Source organism: Triticum dicoccoides, chromosome 6A, assembly GCF_002162155.2.
Source record: "Triticum dicoccoides isolate Atlit2015 ecotype Zavitan chromosome 6A, WEW_v2.0, whole genome shotgun sequence".
NCBI classification, from domain to species: domain Eukaryota; kingdom Viridiplantae; phylum Streptophyta; class Magnoliopsida; order Poales; family Poaceae; genus Triticum; species Triticum dicoccoides.
In genome coordinates, this window is record NC_041390.1 from 549,194,192 (window position 1) to 549,206,046 (window position 11,855).

At 41.6% G+C, this 11,855-nt stretch overlaps 1 protein-coding gene across 3 annotated transcripts in view; it reads right to left on the reverse strand.

Moving 5' to 3' along the window:
* LOC119317846 overlaps positions 1-9,429 on the reverse strand; it is a 12,540-nt gene extending 3,111 nt beyond the window's left edge. The window contains exons 1-18 of one of the 3 annotated variants that reach the window (XM_037592344.1): positions 8,762-9,429; positions 8,536-8,660; positions 8,373-8,467; positions 8,066-8,299; positions 7,205-7,292; positions 6,548-6,599; positions 6,027-6,092; positions 5,514-5,662; positions 5,367-5,437; positions 5,044-5,241; positions 4,919-4,960; positions 4,256-4,354; positions 3,977-4,066; positions 3,784-3,859; positions 2,347-2,443; positions 2,186-2,255; positions 1,897-2,073; positions 409-531 (exon numbers count right to left, since the gene is read on the reverse strand). In XM_037592344.1, the coding sequence (XP_037448241.1) occupies positions 409-531; positions 1,897-2,073; positions 2,186-2,255; positions 2,347-2,443; positions 3,784-3,859; positions 3,977-4,066; positions 4,256-4,354; positions 4,919-4,960; positions 5,044-5,241; positions 5,367-5,437; positions 5,514-5,662; positions 6,027-6,092; positions 6,548-6,599; positions 7,205-7,292; positions 8,066-8,299; positions 8,373-8,467; positions 8,536-8,660; positions 8,762-9,207 (2,298 nt within the window). In that variant the 5' untranslated portion in view covers positions 9,208-9,429. The remainder of the gene's footprint in view (positions 1-408; positions 532-1,896; positions 2,074-2,185; positions 2,256-2,346; positions 2,444-3,783; positions 3,860-3,976; positions 4,067-4,255; positions 4,355-4,918; positions 4,961-5,043; positions 5,242-5,366; positions 5,438-5,513; positions 5,663-6,026; positions 6,093-6,547; positions 6,600-7,204; positions 7,293-8,065; positions 8,300-8,372; positions 8,468-8,535; positions 8,661-8,761) is intronic. The other 2 variants (XM_037592346.1, XM_037592345.1) reach the window with 2 other exon arrangements.
* Between the last annotated feature and the right edge of the window lie 2,426 nt (positions 9,430-11,855).

Genomic DNA, 11,855 nt, shown 5'->3' on the forward strand with positions numbered 1-11,855 from the left:
ATGGTAACTTTCTCTTGCAACTAGTAAAACCTCCTTTTGCAACTATTAAATTTTCTTTGAGCTTGCCTAACAGTATGAATTTCAATTTTGAACTGTGCCTGCTGTTTAAACAAAGTTAAAGGTCCAATATGGTAACTTTCATGAAGGTTAGCCCCAAATACCCATCAAAAAACATGGTTAGCCAGAAAATATATGCCCAGATAGAAAGAAAGAAAATTCATACTGTAATCTGTTCAAACTTCATGTTAGGTGTTTGTAGTTTCCATAACATGTATTCCCTTCGTTGAGAGTTTTTGACACTAGTGTAGTGTCAAAAACGCTCTTATATTATGGGGCGGAGGGAGTAATACACATTATCTCTAAGATCTTTTCTGCAATGAAAATATATGAGCAAGTCAATCAAATTACCTTTGATGTCAATGTAGAACCGGTTATGCTGATAAAATTTGCCCCAGCTTCAGTCGCGAGTGCCTTTGCCAAGAGTGTTTTTCCTGTGCCAGGAGGACCAAAAAGCAAAACACCTTTGCAGGGCTGAAAAGGGTCCAGGTATATAGAAGTCATAAGAGAAATTCAGCTAAGCTCATTCAAGTATCAAAATTTCCAATATGACGAATATTAAAAGCAACAGCTATTGATACACGCAAATTCTTAACGGTTCAGTGAACTGAACTCGAATAATATGGTTTTCTTTTTTTCGAACCATGCAGGAGAACTGCATGTGATCTATTATAGGAGAAGAAAATCACCAGGGTGAAGAACCCCGAAGTACAAACATAGACACGACCTGGGAGGCAGTGGCGGAGCCAGCTCATACTTAGAGCCTGGGCAAGATATACGTGATGCCAAGTTAATTAGATTTTGCCCAAACAAACTGTAAGTAAACCATTTGTTTACTACTAGAGCTCCATGCACATGCACCATGGGAGCCCGGGCAGCAGCCCCGGCTCGCCGGGTGCTGTCTCCGCCACTGCTGGGAGGGTAACGAGCCAGCGCCCCACACACACACCACTGACTGAAAACTACACAAGCTACAGGGGGTAGCAACTAGCAAGGACAAAAAAAGATCAATGAATGTGCCTAAGAACCGTAAGAATACTAGTGATGGTTTCAATTGCAGAATCCGAACATTTGGTTTAAATATTAAACTTCAAAAGTTAATTGTAAATCAATCATGCTCGTGAAATTAAATATGTTTTTCATGATCAATTACACACTCAACAGAAACTAGCATAGGCACTATCCCTAAACACAAACTAGCATAAGCATACATAAGCAGAAACAGAAACTAGCATTTAGCAGATTAACATTTAAGTGATCAACAATAGCCCAATTTTTGCTATGGATCAACTAGCACAAACGATATGAGCCTACAGATGCATGCAACCAGGTAAACCACCACCGGAGTTTGGCGGATTTAACATTTAAGAGATCGAGATTCAATTTTCTGGCTGGGTCAACTGAAAGGATATGAACCAACAGATGTGCACAACCAGATAAACCTTGTTTACACTTGTTAGTTATACTGATACTTGTTTAATACACGGTATGAAATAGATGCTTCAAAGCGGATGGAAATAGTTTAGGATAGTTCCTTAACCTCACTTTTCTCTACTAGACTAACAGTCGGAAAAGATTTGTTCAGTAACGTCTACATCCACATCATATGATCACTAACTACAGATGATGACATTTAAAATTAACTCATGAGTGCCACCTTGATTTTTACGATATTAAGCAAATATATCTATATTCTGCAAGAAGTCATTGCCACCTTGATTTTCACAATATTAAGCAACTCCTGTCTAGAAGACAGTAATGACTCAAATGCAACATGGGTCCCATTAGCATGCCGACAAAAAAGGTGATGTGGTGGTCTCGCAGGAAAGGAAGTTGTACCCTTAATAAATTGCCGTGAGAAAAAAGCTCTGGTCTCCTCATTGGAAGAGCAACGAGCTCATCCAGTGTCCTCTTGACATCCTCAAGCGCGCCAATATCATCGAATTTCACTCCAATTTCATCAGGAGGTACAACAGAAGATATGAAATTGCGTTCGTACTCATCTTTTGCCAAATTCTGTAGATAGGAGACTTATCAGTTTGGATAGGCATATAGGAACAGCAGCTAGTGGCTACGGTTGCAGTAGCAGAAAAGAAAGGTGGGGAAGCTAACTAAGCTAGCAAAATACCTTGAGATTTTGAGAAAGATTCTTAGATTTAGTAACCTGCTCCTTCAGCCTCTCGATGGCTAAATCAAGACTTCACAAAATTGCAAACAATAGTAAAATGTCAGAAAAAAAAAGATCAAATACACAATTATGCTATTGCGGTTCAAATTGAAGTTAAGTACCTCTCACGTGGAATGGTTAATCTCTCACCCTCAATAGAGGGAAGAACTGTTGATGACAGATAATGACTTCTAGCCCATCCAATAACTTTCGCCGCTTCTGCAATGTGCAATACACTCATTGAGTACTCATCTTACCTCACCTCCACCTTAGAACTGGTGATGGAAATTTATTCCCGTCGAGTAGTGGAGGAACAAATAAGATCAAATTTAGTATTCATAGCCCATCAAAAGAGTCTGTTAATCTACTTTCCCCTTTCAACTGAAGTCCAGCATAGAAATCAATTCAAAAGGACAAGATGTTCCCACCTGTAACCAGCCAACTACAGCCAGTTACTATAAATCGCAATGTAGCCTTCCAAAGAAAAAAATTATCTGGTTTACCTCCATGGATTCATCGTTCAATCAATCATCAAACTATAAGTACATGTAGAAACATTATATTTCCGGGCAAACAGACTTCACTACAAGGTTTCTATAGTACTAGGATAGTAAGACTGGTAACCAACCAGAGGCCAAATACTGACAACTAGGTGAAACCAGGATTAGTTTCGAAGAAACTAGGTGGCCGGACACCTAGGTGAAATCAGGATTAATTTCGAAGAAACTAGGTGGCTGGACGGCACGTAGTAGGAGAAGAGAAAGTAGAACATAGGTTAGCAATGATGAACAGGAGATAATAGACTGATTAACTTGTCATCATACACAGAGTGTCGCTTACATAGGAGGCTTACTTCATTACTTGACCCCTAAGTGGTACTAATCCGATCTCTATCAATATTTTGTGTCCTCCATTTTTAAATAATATTCCGCATTTATTTGGATATATTAACTAAGCCCTATATCTGTGCATATAACATAATTTCAGTTACTCCCTCCGTCACAGTTTACACGGCGCCGTGTAAACTGTGACGGAGGGAGTACTTGGAGTTATTCAGAGCCAGGGTTGTGGGCTTGTGGCACTGGCAGTTGCACTTCATTGGCAACAATAATAGTTTACATGAACAGCCATAGAACTATTCCCCAAAACACAACACTAACAGAGTATCAAATGGTTGATAATAGTTCAAACAAAATTTTCAAAAGGAAGGAATATTCTAAATGTGTATGTAAGACACCAGCGTATAAGATGGTGTTTGGTATCAGCCACATGAAAAATGAAAATACTACCTCCTGGAGAATCCTAGTTAAGGATGACCTGCTTTTACATCCCCATAGGCTCAAAATGGAGCCTAAACTGCCATTGAAGGCTTAGATTTGCTCCCTAACACGATTCTGTTGTGCATAAGTTTATTATGCTTTGGATCTGTTGTAAATACCACTATAAATTTTTTCGAACATCTATAAATTTTTACTGTCAGGGACTCCCCTACTGTTTTTGGTCAAACAAATTGCACAAAAATACAGGATGCCTGAGCTGAAGCATGTTAGCATACATACTTTGCTTTGTCAAAACGACACCATCAGACTTCACATGCATAAGCTCCACGCATGATAGTTCATTCTCTTCAAGAACCTGCATTGGTTAATCACAATTTACAGGAAGTACATAAGAAAACAGAAGTCCAGGAACATTTCCTACAAGAAAATATTTGCAGGAAATTAAATGACCACACAAGCACTGTAACCAGACCTTGTGTAATTCAACGAGGTTATGCCTTGAAATAATAATTTTCCTATCCTCTTCAATCTGGTTATTGAAAACTCTTAGTTGCTCACCTTCCTGTAATAAAATAAACAAAAGACAAGAGTCAGGAGTTTCCCCCACTTGATGAATGTTCTAGGCACAGCAGGTCATGGATTTAACCAAAAACACTGTGATGGCATAATCACATGTTTATGGAGGACCCTCTCATTTATTCGTTTTGATCGGACAACTTCATATTTATTTCGATTAGCAAAAGAATCTTACCTCTGGAAGGGGAACAACGAAACTGTTTGTGAAGATCTTTGCTATATCACTGGGTCTTGAATCGTTTTGTACTTTTAGCCAACGCTTCAGGGACGATGGCTGGATATAGACATTTTAGGTAATTACGTACCAATTTTAGAATATGAGATGGCAACATTACATATATACAAGTGCTTTTGGACAGTATAAAGCAAAAGCAAAATAAGGCTATTGATAAAACTTATGCCTATTTTCTATTGAGCTTTTATAGTTATGCTTATACTGCAATTTATGCTTCATAAGGAGCTAGCTAGTAGTTTTGGTTTTAGTAGCAAAATTATAGTTACCTGTGTTCTCTACACATGCTCTACAGAACGCAAAGTGTTTCTCGTCGATCAGCAACTAGAGAAGTTATTTTGTGATTGCACCACATAAAAAAAAGGCCAATATTTGGTGTGTAATTGTAATTTTAGTCAAAACAAACATGTTTTGCAACAGCAAATTGTGTAGTGCAATGCAGAAACTAAAGAAATAACATTATGAGCTTGTGCCTTCTAATATAAGAGCAGATCGCACAAGAAAATACAAAGCTGACGGAGCGAAGTAGTTATTTTCTGATTACGAAAAATATATTCCGGATAATAAGCGTGTACATAATATATGTAATCGAATATCGATAATTACCAGTGAAGACAGGCTTGTGAGATTCTGAAACATCAGTTTCGGCTGTAGATGTCCAAAACAAAAATAAGAACTAAGAAAGTGTTTTATCAGTTAAAAGTTAAGCACACGAGAATTCTAAAGCTTACAGGTTCCTTATCCTTGTCCTTGGATACTGCTGCCAGCATGTTCTGCCCACATATCATTACTACTGGTCCGGTGAGTTGGTCAAACATTTTGTCTACCTTTTGGATAAACTCACTTCGATTTGATTTTGGAACTGCTCTAGATAACCACTGGGAACTGTCTGGAAAGTAGACAATGACTGGCTCTAGAGATGGAAGAACCTATTCAAGAATCATAAGCAAGTAAAGGAGCAGGTAAACTTATCAAATGAGACTGGCAAGAAATGAACAAATATTCTGAAGTCTAAGAAAAATATATATGCATGATATATATTTTCACAAATCACCTCACAAAGTGCTTCAATTGCGATATGCCAATCTTCTGATTCAATATCATGGTCATGCGCAATATCTTGAGCTAAATTAAGAGGAAACCAGATGAAGGTGCCTGAAATAATCATATCACACTGTCGATCAACAGAGTAGGGGTATACCATCAACCCAGTAAATAGATGGTTTTGCATTTTCCTCCTTGCTATTTTCGTCACCATCATGCAGCTTCTCTGCAGGAGGGTCAAATATGACAGCTACTTGATCCCCATTGATCTCGTATACTTCTCCCCGCTGCCCATTTGACAGAGTCCTGCAATACGTAAAGTTAGAAACAGTCTTTTATCATAAAACCGAGAATGTGTACAGGCAAAAAAGTAAGAGAAAACACACTACATTTGTTTATTTTATAGGATACATGGTAAGCAACACCAAAGGTAAATAACCCTACTCTAGACAAATATGACAGTAAATACAGAAAGAGTGCCAATTCAACTAAGTTACTAAGACATATTTTTCTTGACGCATTTAATAATAATAATAATAATAATAATAATAATAATAATACAGGAAATCCAAAACATGAAATTCAGATTACAATGTTGCCTTGGGACTCAGAACTACCAAGTACCAAAGTCATTTTATCATGTTCCACGCGATAAAGATAGACCACCCACCTGCCACTAATAAAAGTATACGCATTTCTCGAGCCATCTTGAGTAGGTAATTTCCCCAAAATGATCCTGTGTATATATGGTACATATCAGTGTTAATGTGATGAAGCTCGATTCAGAAGGGAACCACCGTAAAATTAAAAGGTGGTGTAACTTCTGGTATGCAGTACAAATAACAGATAACATGCGCTCCTGAAACCAAGATAGGTGTATTTTTCCAATTTCACCAATACGATGGACAATAATACTGTTACGCTAGATGTGTAGATGGTCAACTCTTAAAACAAATCCACCCACTAACACAAGACCAAACCCGAACTAGTCCATCATGTGCTTGTGTACACCTCACGTGGAGACATACGGAACACGAGTAGATTCACGTGTGTGCTCCCCCCACCCTTCTCAGCACAAAAACACGCACACAACTATGTGCGGCTGCACACATCATGTGTACTTCATGCAGAGCATGAAACCTTATCATGAAAAGCAAATCAAGAGGAATAGAATCAATATTCAGCAATCACCTCTGATCTGCTTCAATAACTGCTGAGGAACCAACATACTTGACTTTATCTCCTGAAAACAAGTATTGGAAAGGAACAACATTAGAATTAAACTTCTGCGTTAAAAAAAGCATAGTTAATACAATCTCCATCCGTAATTAACTGTCGCTGAATGAGTGTATCTAGACGCATTTCAGTGTGTAGATACACTCATTTCAGCGACAGTTAATTCCGGACGGAGGGAGTACAATGTAGCATGTATTTCTAATTTGGTTTCAGAGTGTTTACTTCTAAAAAGAAGTCTGAACTCCAGAGTTGGTGACATTTCATTCAGTGGAGCCAATAGAGGCCTGGCTCAAATGTGTGCCAGGTGAAAGGAAATTACAAACGACGATGCAGATAAGCATAACTAGAACTTGCTTCAAGAGAGTAGGCAAGATGTTTGGTCGTAGATCATCAGATAGTAAGACGGTAGACACATTCCCAAGTAATCCAGGTTCAGGATAAAATGCTTTAATCGGATTTAGTATCAGTAAAAAAAGATGTCACACATATACATGTACCTGGCAAAATTTCTATGGTCGCTGAGGGTAGTCCGGGACAAAAATAATAATTCGAGGTGGCAGCATACCAGAAAAAAAAATCATGAATTCATGATGGAGTGAAATATCACATTACCCCTTTGGAAAGGCCTTTTATCTTCCTCTGACGACTTGGCTGTTTCAGGGGATTCTGATGATGTACCTTCTTCTTCACCAACTACTCTCTAGAAGCACAACCAAATGAAAAGCACTATCAACTACATATACATGTAAAACTAACAAGGCAGTATTGAAGGTACATACTAGGAAGCAGAACTAATGGCTTGTCCTAGCTTGATGTTTTCTCAAAGCAAAAGAAGACAATTAAAAAAGAAACAGCAGAAATGGTAGCGCACTGAACTTGAATTTTACTAGGTTAACAATGTTTACTTCTCCAGGAATTAGATATACTGTCTCGAAATTCAATATATTAAAATAGGGAGTGACTCTCAATAGTAAACACTTGAGAGGGTACAGCCATGAGTTTGCAGTCAAATATATACAAGTGTCGCAGTTTTGAACTGGAGTTAGTTCAAAACTGCGACACTTATTATGGATAGGAGGTAGTAGCATTTTTGGTTGCTGTAACCATTTTATTTATAATAAGTTCAAGAAGCAATCCAAAATCAACAGCATATTTTTGAAACATTCTTGAAGCATAATTTCTCATCGACTACAAAATGGTGTTACAATTAAATGGAGATTGTTTATTGTCAGATGCTCCCTGCTTTGCGGACATTAAAAGGAACAAAATCCAAAGTGATTTTCTGAGCAAGAATTACAGTTAAATGAAGATTGTTTATTCTCAGATGCTCCCTGCTTTGCGGACATTAAAAGGAACAAGATACAAAGTGATTTTCTGAACAAGAATTATGAAACCTTCATGGTAGCACAAGACCAAAATATGAGCAAGCGTTTATTTATTGGTACGGTCACACATCAGAATGCAATATATCACCTTGGCAAATTCCTCAATAGTACATGGGACCAGCTTCTTGAGGTCATCCACGGACTTTTTGAGTTCTCCCACAGATTTTAGAGCATCCTCATCATCACTTTCACCTGATTTAGCTTCGTTGCTGCTTGTCCAATCTTCATCACCTTCATCTTCCATCTCAGACTCTGAACCTTCATCTTCTGACTCACCATGCTCATCTTCTTCCTCGCTTTCTGAAGAATCTTCCCCAAAATCCTAACAAGTTAGGATTTATTAGGTTTGCAGCTACCCCTTCACATTTTGTACGCAAGGGTTTTCAGTATCTTACATATGGAGCTAGAACACTGCTGTCCAGGACTAGTAGTGGCACCCGCAACTCATGTGCAAGAGCTCTTACCAATCTCTCTCTGTAGAGTTCGGTTCCTACATCAAACAAATCTCAGAATCCAGCATTTGCATCACTAAGCATCCTCCTATTTACCGGATAATACCTGGCAAGCTCTGGAGCAATATCCTCCCTCCAGAAGATGGTAGCCGAGAGCCATACTCTGACGTGATGCCCTTGTGCCGCAAGTGGGATGCCGAGCACTCTCGCAGCAGCTGCCTTGCATTCTCACTTGCAAATCAAATCAAATAAAACGAATTAGCTTAGTCGTTAGCACACTCATTTAAGCTTTGTTCAAACAAAACATCGAACAGATGGTGTGCGCATCTCACTTGACGTAGTAGGGGAAATTCTGCCATGTGAGGTTTCCCTTCTCCCACGGTACAACGCGGCGCCGGAACTCGATGCGGAATCTCTCCCGCCTGGTGAGGAACGGCGACTCACGCTTCCTGCAGTCGCTGAGGAATCTCTCGCCGCTCAGCCACTCCTGCTGGTCCCTCTCGCCGAGGCGCGCGTGCTCCTGCTCGCTGCACCGTCCGCTGCTCCCTGCCGCCGCCTCCGCTGCCCCGGCGCCCCTCGCCTCCGCGCTGCCTACGCCGCCCTTGGAACCGTAGAACCGGCACAGCCGCCGCCCCGCATCGCACGGCCTCGGCGCCCCGACTGCGCTGAACCTCCGGACGAGGCAACCGCCGCCACTCGTGGAGATTCCTAGAGAGCTGCACTTGCACCAGAGCGGCGGGTGCTGGAGGAGGCAGCGCAACCGCATCGCATGGTGCATCTCGGGCAGCTTCCGAAGCAAATGGGGGGGAGGAATTGGCGGTCTAGGGAACGCTAGGTCGCGGAGTTGGGCGGCGGCGGCGATGAGGACGGGATGGTTCTGTGGGGAGATTGGCAACCGGACCCGTGTGTGCGCGGCGGAGACGGTGGCGCGCGACCGGCCGCAACGGAGGGGAGGGAGACGGAGATACCACGGCAACCGGTTCGGCTAATCCGCATCTCACGCCTTACCGCTCTTGCTTGCGAAGCTGGGAGCTTCTGGGTTGTGAGCCTTTGGGCTGGGCTGCATTCCAAATGGGCTTTTACTGATAACACAGCTGAACCCTGATTTCTTTCCTTTCTTCTTCCCTCTTGTTGTCCTCTTATCAGTCAACACTACATTTTGGTTTGGAACTGTCGGGGTTTGGGGAATGGCCCGGCAGTTCGGGGGCTCTGGACCTCCAGAAGCGTGAGGACCCCGACATCCTCTTCTTATCTGAAACAAGGATGGATGAGAGAAGGATGATGTGGTTTAAGTACTTGCTAGGGATGACAAGCATAGTGGTGAGGGGTTGTGAAGGAAGAAGTGGGGGGCTTGCTATGCTATGGAAGAATCATGTAAAAGTCGATCTGCACAACTACTCAAGAAATCACATTGATGTGGTGGTAGTGGAGCAGGATGGCTTTAGATGAAGATTTACTGGCATATATGGCGAGCCAGCAACAAATAAAAAGGAGAAAACATGGAAGCTCTTAAGAATTCTTGATCAACAACTCACGCTCCCATGGCTTTGTGCTGGTGATTTCAACGAGGTCCTGTATAGTCATGAAAAGATGGGAGGGCCAACTCGGGCCCCTCGACAAATGGAGGGATTTAGATTAGCACTCTCAGATTGTGGTCTAAGAGATCTGGGTTATCTTGGAGACAAGTATGCCTGGAGAAACTAGAGCCATGAAGCGAGCAGATATGTCAAGGAAAAACTTTATAGAGTCGTCGGGTCCCGGAGCTGGTGCATAAGATTTTCATCATACAAAGTGATAACATGAGATCCTAGACACTCTGACCACCGACCTATGACTATACATATGAAAGGCGCAGATAGAACTATGAGACCTCAAAGAGGGAACAATGGCTTCAGATTTGAAGCAAAGTGGTTGCAGGAGGAGGGATGTGAAGAGATAGTCAGGAATGCATGGTCCGACGCGTCTTTTCGAGGCGAAAATGATTTATCTCGGGAACTAAGAAGAATCGCGGGAGATCTAAAAAATTGGGACACTAATGTGTTAGGGGGTCTAGAGAAAAGAATTAAAACAATAAAAACTGAGCTAGAACATGTGAGGAGAGCACCGATTGACGAGAACACGGTGTCTCGAGAGCATCTCTTGAGGGAAAAGCTGGATAGACTGGACCACCAACAGGACATATTCTGGAGATAGAGAGCTCATGTTAAGTGGTTGCAGGCTGGGGATTTTCATATCTATGCGTCAGAAAGGAAGAAGAAGAATACTATCAAGAGACTAAGGAGAGAGGACGGGACATGGGTGGAGTGTGAGGAACAATTGAAGGATCATGTTGCTAGTGTTGGAAATATGCCCTAGAGGCAATAATAAAGTGGTTATTATTATATTTCCGTGTTCATGATAATTGTCTATTGTTCATGATGTAATTGTATTAACCGGAAACCGTAATACATGTGTGAATACATAGATCATAATATGTCCTAGTAAGCCTATAGTTGACTAGCTCGTTGATCAATAGATGGTCATGGTTTCCTGACCATGGACATTGGATGTCATTGATAACGGGATCACATCATTAGGAGAATGATGTGATGGACAAGACCCAATCCTAAGCGTAGCACAAGATTGTGTAGTTCGTTTGCTAAAGCTTTTATAATGTCAAGTATCATTTCCTTAGACCATGAGATTGTGCAACTCCCGGATACCGTAGGAATGCTTTGGGTGTACCAAACGTCACAACGTAACTGGGTGGCTATAAAGGTGTACTACATGTATCTTCGAAAGTATATGTTGGGTTGGCACGAATCGAGACTGGGATTTGTCACTCCGTATGATGGAGAGGTATCTCTGGGCCCACTCGATAATGCATCACCATAACGAGCTCAATGTGACTAAGGAGTTAGCCACGGGATCATGCGTTATGGAACGAGTAAATAGACTTGCCGGTAACGAGATTGAACGAGGTATAGATACCGAGATCGAATCTCGGGCAAGTAACATGCCGATAGACAAAAGGGAATTGTATACAGGATTGATTGAATCCCCGAAATCGTGGTTCATCCGATGAGATCATCGTGGAACATGTGGGAGCCAACATGGGTATCCAGATCCCGCTGTTGGTTATTGGCCGGAGAGATGTCTCGGTCATGTCTGCATGGTTCCCGAACCCGTAGGGTCTACACACTTAAGGTTCGGTGACGCTAGAGTTGTTATGGGAAATAGTATGTGGTTACCGAAGGTTGTTTGAAGTCCCGGATGAGATCCCGGACGTCACGAGGAGTTTAGGAATGGTCTGGAGATGAAGATTTATATATGGGAAGTCCTTATTTGGTCGCCGGAAGTGTTCGAGGGGTTACCGGTATTGTACCGGGACCACCGAAGGGGTTCCGGGGTTCCATCGGGAGGGTCCACCTGCCCCGGAGGGCCCTA